Raw genomic sequence first — 11573 nt, forward strand, 5'->3', positions numbered from 1 at the left:
CAGTTGCCAAGCAGCTGTTGGAGCTCAGCTCACTTCAGCTGTAGGCCCGGGGGCACTGTTGCTGCCTAACTACCAATCCAGCCAAAGAGCAGCCAACTTGAACTTGAAGCGAGGCCCCAGTATGACCAAGTATAAAAGGAGAGCTACTTCTCCCAGTGCAGTTTGTGACTGATACGCCCAAATGAGCCTCAAGACAAGATTGACAACAGCAGTTTATCATACATCCAGCAGTTTATTCTACTTCAGAAGCTGGGTTGAGCTACAAGGGGAGAGGTGTGTCTGTGAGATTCTAGTCTAACCTTGTTTTGGGCCTTGAACCGACAACAGGTGAGAAGGGTCTCTCGAACACGAATAACGTCACTTGAATAAACGGGTGCACAATACACATTCAGTGTCTACTAACAGCATACAATGAAGAGACCTTTGACCTATAGCCTGTGAATTTTTCTATGTGCCTCTAGCTGAGGCCTGTTTGGTCGCAGTGACAATGCCAATGTGGAGGGTGATCTTCAGTCAATACATTATCACAGCTTTTTGTTTTCTCTTTCACAGTTAAATAACCAGCACTTTGAAAAACACAAGTTCTTATAACAGCAGTTATTTACAACATAAGCCTTTTCTCGGGTTGGGCTTTCAAGACTTCATGACACTTCACGTGGTTTCGGCTAATTGCTATTAACTGCAAGTCGCGATAAGAGCTCAACATTAGGACTCGTCCTCACACAAGATACAAACAAGGAAGGCTAATGAACAGGAAGGTTCATAACTTAAGTGCACCGAGTGCTTCATTAAATAGTGAAAGCTGGACATTGGAAGCCACCTTTTATAAAGTCGTTCCGATTGAGTCGGTAAAGTTCTGGCTTTGAGTTTCCCGGGGCACGGAACCCGGTTTCTAGCTGGCGCAGGACATCTGCACTCCACCGCTACCCCTCACCCTCCCCGCGCACACCCCAACCCCTGGCCCTAGTCGAAGGTTTTCACCTGCGTCTGTCCAATCTCACCCTTTAGAGTGTGAGAGGTTTGACTCTGGTTTCATCGGGATGGTAAGGAGTGAACTGTCGGGGTGTCTTCTGGTGAGATCAAAGCCTCAGTTTTGCGAGGGCTACGTGGCGCTCCAATCCTGTCTGGGTCTTAGTTTTTTTGACATCTATGAATCACTAGAATTGAGACGGGCTCAGTCTTTCCAAGAAGTGGGGATGGTGGGGTGGGGGATGGGGTGGGTGCTTGAGTGCGAGTCATCTCAATGAGCCATCAGCTTTTTAAAATGAATGAGCATTATTTTACTCGCATTGATAGCGATGGACCATTCGGAGCACATCAAGTGGCTAACCACAGCAGTCTAAAACATTCAGCACGACTAACTGATAGCGGGTGGCGGGAGTGGGGGGGTGGGGGGGGTTTATCAATGTGTTTTCGCAATCCAAGCACTTGTAGGATCCCAGGTTTTGTCTGTTGCTTTCAGTGATGTTGAGTAGAGCTGTGAAATGATATTGGTTCGGACAACTGTTGACCTTGGGCCTGGGCAGCTCTGCTCTTTCCAGTACTGGTGGCGTGCTCTACCTCATGAGGTAAAGTAGGAGTTCTGCATGGAGTAGAGCCGATCTATGGGGTTTCCTATCCGAGCTTGCATGGAGCTCGCTTCATTGGTTGCCAGGAGGCAGTCGCCTAGACTGTTGAGTGATGTGTCGCTGTCCATGTCATGGAAAAGGGTCTCGTTGCCTGAGGAGAAAAGAGAAGACAATGTTTAAACTGTGAGCTACGAGGAGTGGAAAGCACAGGAAAAATGACCTCCCTGAAATGGGGGCCATTCAGCCCATCGCCAATCTCCGTCCACACCCACCTTCCACAACAAAAAGGAAAGACTTGCATTCAGTGAACGCCTTCCTTGACCTCAGGACAGGTAAAACTGGTTTTACAGCCAATGAGAAACTTCCTGAAGTGTAGTCATGTGGCAATGCAGCAGCAAACCTACACAAGGTAAGATCCCACAAGTGGCAATCTCATAATGGTCCGGGTTAATCTGTCTTTTCTTTTGTTCATCCAAGGGAGGAGGGTATTGCTAGCTTGTTCAGCATTTATTGCCCTTGCCTCGTTGTCCAGCAGGGCTGGCTAGGAGTCAGCCATATTGCTTTGGCTCTGGAGTCAAACCTAGGCCGGAGCAGGTAAGGATGGGAAATTTCATTTTCTAGATGACATCAGTGAACCAGATAGGTGTTTACAACAATCGTCAGTGGTTATATGGTTTAGCCAGGTTTTCATTGAATTTAGATTTCACCATCTGCCATGGTGGGAATCAAACCACATTAGCCCCCTCTCTTTGTAAAGGAAGTGGTTTGAGGGAGAATTACTTGCCAGGAGACCAAGGAAAACTCCTGCGCTTTCCTTTGGTTAGTGCTGTGTCCACCTGACAGGGCGGGTGGGGCCTTGGCTTCATGTCTTGCCTGAAAAGCAGTGACTCCACTAATGTAGTACACCCTCTACAATGCACTGGACCATCATCCTGCATTGCATGCTCAGTCCTGGAGTGTAGATAAAACTCACATCCCTGTCTAACTCAGAGGTGAAAGCATTAGCCATAGAACCAGTCCTGACACAGAAAATAGGGGGAGGAGTCGGCCATTCGGCCCTGTAGAGTCTGCTTCACTATTCTATATGATCGTGACTGATCACCCAACTCCATTCCCTGTTCCCACTTTCTCCCCCATACTCTCTGACCCATTTTAGCCCTTAACATTATATCTGACTTCTTCTTCAAAATATCCAATGCGTTGGCCTCAACAATTTCCTGTGCCAGAGAACTCCATAGGCTCACACTCTCTAGCTGAAGACACTCCCCCTCATCTCATTCGGAAATGGCCTACCTCATATCCTGTGCCCCTCTGATTCTGGACTCCCCAGTCATCGGGAACATCCAGCCCTGTCTCGTCCTGTTGCAATTTTATATGTTTCTATAGGATATAGGTTTCCATAGTTTAGGTACGGCTTAATCCACCTCATTAAGACCAGGAGCAAGGAGCTGCTGCAGTACATTCTCAATGCAGGAGCAAGTCACTGAAGATGCTGGAATCTGTACTGAAAACAACAAATGATCACAGCGGGTCAGGCAGCATCTATGGAGAAGGGACAAGCTAACGCCTCGAGTCTAGATGACTCTGGAGTGAAGTCTGGAGGGGGCAGCATTTATGCTGGGTGTGGGGGAATGGAGTGTTGGGGGCGGGGAGGGGGTTGCAAAGGGAATGATTGCCACAGATCTGAGCCACAGGGGTTCAATGGTCACTCACTGGAATTTGGTAATCAGCGGGAGGGGTTGGTGGTCTCTGGGAGGTGATGGGGGCAGGGTCAGATAGCAGTAGTTAGGAGTGGTCCTTTTGAGAGTCAGGGGTCTGATTACAGTGGAGGGAGGGACAGCTAGCCTGGAGGCTGGCAAGAGGCATTCCCGTTCCTCCTGGCTCACACGGAGTGCAGCAAAGGCATTTAACTCTTTAGTTACCCTCTCTGTCACCTCAGGTTTCCAGGGAAACACAGGATCCAGCATTAAAATTAGATTAGATTAGATTACTTACAGTGTGGAAACAGGCCCTTCTGCCCAACAAGTCCGCACCGACCCGCCCCCACCCAGACCCATTCCCCTACATTTACCCCTGCACCGAACACTACGGGCGATTTAGCATGGCCAATTCACCTAACCTGCACGATTTTGGACTGTGGGAGGAAACCGGAGCAAACCCACGCAGACACAGGGAGAATGTGCAAACTCCACACAGTCAGTCGCCTGAGGCGGGAATTGAACCCAGGTCTCTGGCGCTGTGAGGCAGCACTGCTAACCGCTGTGCCACCGTGCTGCCCATCAAGTTTAAGATGCAGCTAAAATGAGAGGTGCACAGTCCTTATTATAGTATTCAAATGGGCAATTGGATTTTAAATGCCAGCCCATCACCCAACCAATTCTCTTCCATTAAATCCAAAACTGGTCGACTCCAACTTAGCAGTTCAGGTTTGTAGACTTTTAAACATTACATCCCACCTGTTTTTTTTTTTATTCATTCACAGGGTAAGGGCATCACTGGCTAGGCCAGCATTAAAAGCCAATCCCTAGTTGCCCTAAAAGAGTTAATCACATTACTGTGCGTCTGGAGTCACGCATAGGCCAGACCAGGTAAGGATGGCAGTTTCCCACCCTGAGGGACATTAGTGAAATGGGTTGTTATCCCAACAATCAACAATGAATTCATGGTCATCATTAGACGTTTAATTTCAGACATGTATTGAATTCAAATTCCACTATCTGCCATGATGGGACTCAAACCCAGGTCCTCAGGTCATTACCTGGGTCTCTAAATTAACAGTCCACCGATAATATCACTAGGCCATTGCTTCCCCCTGAAGGTTTAACAACCTCCTTTTTTGAGAGTCAAAATTCCTCTCAGTTGTACTTCGAATCTACCAGCACCCCCATTTGATCCCTTGAAGGGAAGTTGTCTTCAGACATACCGAGATCTCCCAAGATTGCGAATCAATACTTCAGAGCATTCAACTGGCTTCATCGCTCCAAAATTCAACCTTTGTCATTCGGGATAGACTCCCCTTCCTGACCCAGGCCTGGTAACACAAGACTCATTACTACTTGGTCATCTCAAACAACATCTATCCCTCTAATCGTCAGCTCCATCCTCAGGCGACAGTCTGTCCAACTACTCTTTCAAGAAGCTAAGTTGCAAGTTAAGCAAGCATTAGTTCGAACCTAGCGATCAGTCCAATTCCGGGCACCACACCTTCACAAGGACTGGAACTGTGACATGGGTAATGAAAGGCTCTGAGAGAACATAGATAGGCTGGCAGAATGAGGTGGGCATGTGGCAGATGAAAATTAAACGTAAAATGATTCCTTTTGATGGGAAAGACAATGAAAGGCAATACAAAAATGAAGGGTTCAGTTCTAAAGGGGTTTCAGGAGCAGGAGGACCTGACATTATATAGTTTGTTCAAGGTGGCAGAGGGCAAGTTTGAGAAACCATTGAAGCACATGGGATCCTGGGCTTTAGAAATCAAGGTGGACAGTACAAAAGCAAGGGTGTTCTAATAACCTGTGTAGGCCTCAATTAGAATTTTGCCTCCAGTTCCGGCACTGCACTGAGGAAGGATGTGAAGCTGTTGGAGAGGGTGTGGAAAAGATGGAAGAGATTAGTTCCAGAGATGAGGAACTTCAGTCGCCCGGATAGGTCAGCAGCAGAGAGGCTGTCACTCTTAGAGAAATGGAGGTTTTGACAGAGATGTTCAAAATCACGAGGGGTCAGGGCAAAATAGATAGGAACACTTCTTCCTTTCAGAGTCAGGGCTGGAAAAGTGGGAATGACGATTCCATTGAAAGTGCTGCCATGACTGGGAGTGGTCATTCTCTTACTCTGGGATTCAATATGAGTCTCTCTTTAAAAAATAAAATTGGCTGAAATCTCATAGGAGAAAGAAGCAGTCACCATAAGGGTGCATATGGTCTCCCGGCATCTGAGGAGGAGTGAGGCCTTGTCGGAAAGGATCGGTGTTATATCCGTTCTGTTCAATAGCCAGGAGCTGCTGTGGAGGCAGGCTTGTATAAGGGTTCATCATCGTTTCCATTCCAGGGTTATTGGAACTGTTCGCTGGGACTGCACAAAAAAAAGAAATAAATTGAAATGAATGTCACACAGCAGCACATTCTATCCAGCTCCATACTTATATGAGGAAGTCTTGTAAAACCCCTTTGTTTTTAGAATCATTAGCTCAGGCCTCATCTGAAGGTCGGTGTCCAGACATGGGCATCACTCTGGGCAGGATGTCAAGGAGGGTTGCACAGGAGTGGGAGCAGGGACTTCATTTACAAGGTGAAGTTTGAGTATTTGGGGCTGTTATCCTCTGAGCGAAGAAAGCTGAAGGGAGATTTAATGGAGGGGTTTTGACAAAAACAAGCGAACAGTAACTCCTTCCTCTGGCTGATTACAAGGAGACACAGATTTATGGTAATGAGTAGTCATTGAATTATAATGATAGGGCAAATAGGGAGACCCTTCAGCCCACTGTGACTGTACTCTGATAAAGCTCTGATAAAGCTATCCAATTACTCCCTGTTTTGTCCTGTACCCCTGAATGTACTCTTCTCACAACCAATTGATTTCCTGTTTAATTAATCTGCTTCCCCGCCACGTAAGATGATAACAGCTCTCTGCACACTTTATTCTTTTCTCCCTTCTGCTTCTTTTGCTAATTATCCGCACCTTTCAAAGGCCAACCTCTGCTGTTAGGAACAATTTTGCCATGATTTACCTGATCAAAAACTTACATATGGTTTAACACCTCCATCCAACTTCCTCTGAACCTTCTCAGTTCAGTGGAGAGTGGATTCTCTCTAAGGCTGAAGCCCCTTTCTTGACACACTCTCTTTCTCTCTTTCTCTCTCTCTCTCTGTAACATGGGGAAAGAGATCATTCTTGCCATGAGCTGGTGCGATCTAGAATGCAGGGGCTTGTGTGTGTGCTACCTACAATATAACTTTCAGGAGGGAATCAAGAAAGTAAATGAAGGCAGCGGAATAGTGGGAGAGCAAGGGAATCATAAAAACGCGGGAGTTTGATTTTTCAAAGCCTCTTAGCTGAGCCTGTCACATGCCTCAGGACTCGCTGTCCCATCCTTACTGAGACTGGTTTCCTCCAATCCCATACAAAGGATAGCAAGACTCCACCACCAGTCCCAGTCTATCACCAGCTCTTTCACTCCAGATTTGGTGGCTCTCTCTTACAGTTCTTGCAGCACTCCTTTTAAAATTGCACCATTTTATTGATCACACCACTCCCTCTACCCTCAAAACATCTCACTTCATACTCCCCTCCAGTAATATCCCCTCCAGTAAACTAACCTGTCCTAAGTCTACTGCCCATTCCCTAGCCCATATGGGCATTGGGTCTGCTGCATCTCATCGTCATTTACTATATTTTCAGCTTTGAGGCACTTACAGACTTTGAAATGATGCCCCAAATGTCCACATCATTTGTACATGGAGGAAAAGTGCAGTGGTCTACAGCTCTGTATATCACCCTCCATCTCCAAAAACAACTCTCTGTTTTGCATCTCTTTCTGAATATTGTTACTGAGCCTTATCTCCTCTGCATTAAGAATGGGGCTCTGCGAACGCTAATAAGCCTTTATGTGTTACTTTGTGAAATGTCTTTCAAAAGTTCACATACACAACATCAACTACATTTCTGGGGTGGCACGGTGGCTCAGTGGTTAGCACTGCTGCCTCACAGCACCAGGGTCCCAGGTTTGATTCCAGCCTTGGGTGACAGTCTGTGTGGAGTTTGCACATTCTCCCCGTGTCTGCGTGGGTGTGCTCTGGTTTCCTCCCACAGTCCAAAGGTGTGCAATTCAGGTAAATTGGCCAGGCTAAATTGCCCATAGTGTTAGGTGCATTAGTTAGAGAGAAACGGGTCTGGGTGGGTTACTCTTCGGAGGGTCACTGTGGACAGTTGGGCCGAAGAGCCTGTTTCCACACTGTAGGGAATCTCATTATCCCTCATCAAAGAATGTGCTCAGGTTGGTCAAAGACAATTTGCTTTAACAAATTTCTCTTGATTTCATTTATTAATCTATTTGGCTCCAAATACCAATAAATTAGTTTTGGGGTTATGGTAATCTCTCAAGGTTTCCCCATCATTGTCATGAAGACGATGGACTGACTTGCAGTTGCTGTGTTTGACTCTCTGCTCATTTTTAAACATGGTTGTAATATTTCTAATTCTCCAGTCCTCTGGCACCACTCCCATGTCAAATGAGGATTGGGAGATTGTGGTCAGTGCCTTTGCATTTTCCATTCAATGTCCCTAGGCTCCATCCCATCTGGAGCATGGATCCTCTTGATACTTGGATCTTTCTTTCACTCACTCATGGGACTTGGGCATCTCTAGCTGTGCCACCATTTATTGCCCATCCATAGTTGCCCTTGAGAAGGTGGATGGTTATCTGCCTTCTTGAAATGCTGTAAGTAGACCTACAATGTTCTTAAAAGAGGGAATTCCAGGATCCTGACCCAGTGACAGTGATGCAACGGTGATGTATTTCCAAGTCGGGGGTGATGTTTCCATGTATGTGCTGCCCTTGTCCTTCCAGATGCAAGTGGCTGTGGGTTTGGAAGGTGCTGTCGAAGTATCTTTGCTGAATTTCTGCTATGCATCTTGTAGATAGCACACCCGGCTGCTCCTGAGCGCCGGTGGTGAAGGGAGTGAATGCTTGTGGATGTGGTGCCAATCAAGTGGCTGCTTTGTCCTGGACGGAGTCAAGCTTCTTGAGTGTTGTTGGAGCTGCCCCCATCCAGGCAGGTGGGGAGTATCCCATCGCACTCCTGACTTGTGCCTTGTAGATGGTGGACAGGCTTTGGGGAGTCAGAAGGTGAGTGACTCACCGCAGTATTCCTAGCCTCTGACCTGCTCTTGTAATTCTTGTAACCTGTTAATACTTAAAAGTTCATTCTCTTTCGCTTTTTTTAGACAATCTAATTTCTCTACTTTCTATTCCTTTACTCCTAAATGGAATTGGAGAAAACTATCAAAGAGGGCTGATTGAAACGTCTTCAGTGATAACTTGGCGAAAGGAACTCGAGATGTATCTGAATGGGAAAGGTTGCAGGATCGTGGGCAAACAGCAGAGATAGCGGCTCAGTTGAAATTGCGACATCAATAGGCTGAAACTGACCCAATGGATCGAGACCCTGACATACAAAATAGCCCAAACCTCATATTCCATCCACAGCCCCCTACAAACAAACCCCCCCCCCACACCGGTCAAGATTTTCCTGCGCACGAAAATCCCCATACCCAGTTCCCTTCCAGACTACCCGCCACTCCCAGAATCAGAACATCCACAGCTCCTTATCCAACCCACTCCCCAACCCAGGCAGCCCCACATCCAGATACCCCACACCCAGACACTGCTAAGCCTTGACTCTCAGACTCACCCCCCCCCCCACACCCAGATTCTCCCACCACCTTGACACCCTCAGGTTCCCCACTGACCCAGACATTCCTCCCACCCATTGACAGACCACGCCATGCCCCTCTGCACCCAGACCCTTTCCCAGACTCCCAGACCCCGCTTCCTACTCAGAATGTCCTGAGACCCAGAAAGCCCCAGACTCACTTTTCTCCACACAACATGGAGACTGTCCCCAGCACTGAAACTCCACTAAGAGCCAGACCTCATCCAAGCTGCCCACTCTCCACCTGCAGGGCCAGATTTCTGCAGATTCAGGCTGAACTCAAGAGAACATTAAAAATGGTGGATGGGGCCCAAATGCAGAAACACCGTCCTAATTCCTGGCAGATACCAATTTTGCCAGAAGGAGGAAAAGGGCAGGACATGAATCACACAAGAGGGAAATTTTGTGGGGTTGTTTAAAATTAGTGCTGACTTCAAACAGACCTCATTTTTGCTGTTTACAGAGATTTAACCCACAATAAAGAAGTCATGAATTAACAGAGTCAGCACAGTGGCTCAGTGGTTAGCACTGTTGCCTCACGATGTCATGGATCTGGGTTCGATTCTAGCCTCGGGCAACTGTATGTGTGGAGTTTGCACATTCTCCCTGTGTCTGCGAGGGTTTCCTCCCACAGTCCAACGATGTGTAGGTTAGGTGAACTGGCAGTGCTAAATTGCCTATTGTGTTCAGGGATGTGTAGGTTAGGTGCATTAGTCAGAGTGAATGTAGAATAATAGGGTCTGGTTGGGTTACTCTTGGGGGTGGGGGGGGGGGGGTCAGTGTGGAGTTGTTGAGCTAAATGGCCTGTTTCCACACTGTAGTGATTCTATAATAAATATGGTTAAAAGGTCTGTCTGAGTCTCATGATTGGAAGTTTTTAAAAGTATCTCCAGCCCTTTAAACATGGAAAAGTTGAAGCGATGGGTTGGAGATTTGTTTTTAATGTCTTTTAATAAACTGTTTTCAATTGACAAGCTTTCTGGTATAGGTAGGGAAAGAAAATTGCCCTCCATTTCTACAGTTTCAATTGAAGTTAATTGTAGACATTTTTCAAGGGCTGCTATTAGAACAGAAGGCATCGTGAATGCTTGGCTGAAATTCAAAAGGCACAAAACACACATCAGTGGAAGGGAGGGTTTACACCATGTTTTTATTTACAGTTTAAAGACACATTTAATAGGTTAGTTCTGTTGACCAGACAGCTGGCTAACAATGCAAATTGTGCCAACTGCACAGGTTTAATCCCTGCTCTGACTGAAGTCTCACCTTTTCAACCTTACCCCTCTTTTGAGGCATGGTGACTCTGAGGTTAAATCACCACCATCTCTAAAGAGAGAGCAGTCCTATAGTCCTCTGGGACTATGGTGACTTTACAGTTCCTGAACAGAAATCTTTTATAACAGATTAAGTACCAAATGGGATTTAAAATATTCAAGTGGGTTTATTGGGTAGTTTCTATTTTCACTTTCAAGCGTGCATGAGGGCAAGTTCTACTGTATTGTCAGGAGACTTTGTTTTCATCTCTACATGACTTCTTCAGATCTGTTGGAAATGCATGGTGTGTGAGTGACTACTGAGGTCATGGAGTAATGAGCTAGCATGGAACTACCAAGGGTCATGGAGGTTATGACTGGACTTGAGTTGACATGGAGGAAGCAGCTAAGATGAGCAATGGAGAGAGTTTGGGGAGGCACATGTTGGCACATTGGAAGTGAAGATGAGAGCTAAAGGACCTCATAGTGAAGTCACAAATACAGAGGTGGACTTCCTAATTCCCTCCTCCTCAGACGTATCTTGGTGTTGTCTCAGATTTACTAACATTTCACCCTCTCACCTGTGCCTTTCCTCACCCCCACTTTGATGGAAAGAGCCGCATTTGATTTACACCCGTGGGTCCTAGTCTGCCCTGGCTGTGTAACCTTGGCCCTGTTGTTCCCTAGCTGTCTGTGCCATTGGCACTTCAGGTTCAGTATTAAACAGACTGCCACCTCAGGATGGGTACTCAGTTGGCACGGTGATGCCAAGGTGAAAGGTCATCCACCTTGTAGGATGAACTGAGGTTCTCTCTTGCACTCTGACAGACTCACTGTTTGAGACCATTCCTGTTCTAACCTGTATTCAGGCGCTGGGTGTTCTGCTGGTCTTGTTGTTGTTGCTGCTGCCTACGAGCGAGTTTCTTCATCTGGTGAAAGAGAGAGAGAGAGAGAGAGGGCATTACTGTTCAGAGAGAGAGCAAAAAAACTTACACTGTCCCTCCCACAGTGAGGGGTCACTCTGTCCCTCAGAGTGAGGAATCACTCTGTCCCCTAGAGTAAGAGGTTCCTCTGTCCCTCAGAGCTAGGGCTCACACTGTCCGCCACAGCAAGAGGTCACTATTAAACAGAGAGCCAATAAAAACCAGTTAAACCAATAAAAACCAGTTAAACCAAGAAGTGATAGTGTCATTTTGAACTGGAGGCCTGTGACCAGTGGAGTGTCACAAGGATCGGTGCTGGGCCCTCTACGTTTTGTCATTTACATAAATGATTTGGATGCGAGCATAAGAGGTACAGTTAGTAAGTTTGCAGATGAC

At 46.7% G+C, this 11573-nt stretch overlaps 1 protein-coding gene across 1 annotated transcript in view; it reads right to left on the minus strand.

Moving 5' to 3' along the window:
* Positions 1–212: 212 nt before the first annotated feature.
* Positions 213–11573, minus strand: part of LOC122554629 (LIM homeobox transcription factor 1-alpha-like) — a 283529-nt gene continuing 272168 nt past the window's right edge. Inside the window, exons 6-8 of the mRNA XM_043699952.1 lie at positions 11114–11183; positions 5475–5642; positions 213–1719 (exon numbers count right to left, since the gene is read on the minus strand). Coding sequence (XP_043555887.1) covers positions 1562–1719; positions 5475–5642; positions 11114–11183 — 396 coding nt within the window. The 3' untranslated portion in view covers positions 213–1561. The remainder of the gene's footprint in view (positions 1720–5474; positions 5643–11113; positions 11184–11573) is intronic.

Source organism: Chiloscyllium plagiosum, chromosome 11 (assembly GCF_004010195.1).
Source record: "Chiloscyllium plagiosum isolate BGI_BamShark_2017 chromosome 11, ASM401019v2, whole genome shotgun sequence".
In the NCBI taxonomy this organism is placed as follows: Eukaryota; Metazoa; Chordata; class Chondrichthyes; order Orectolobiformes; family Hemiscylliidae; genus Chiloscyllium; species Chiloscyllium plagiosum.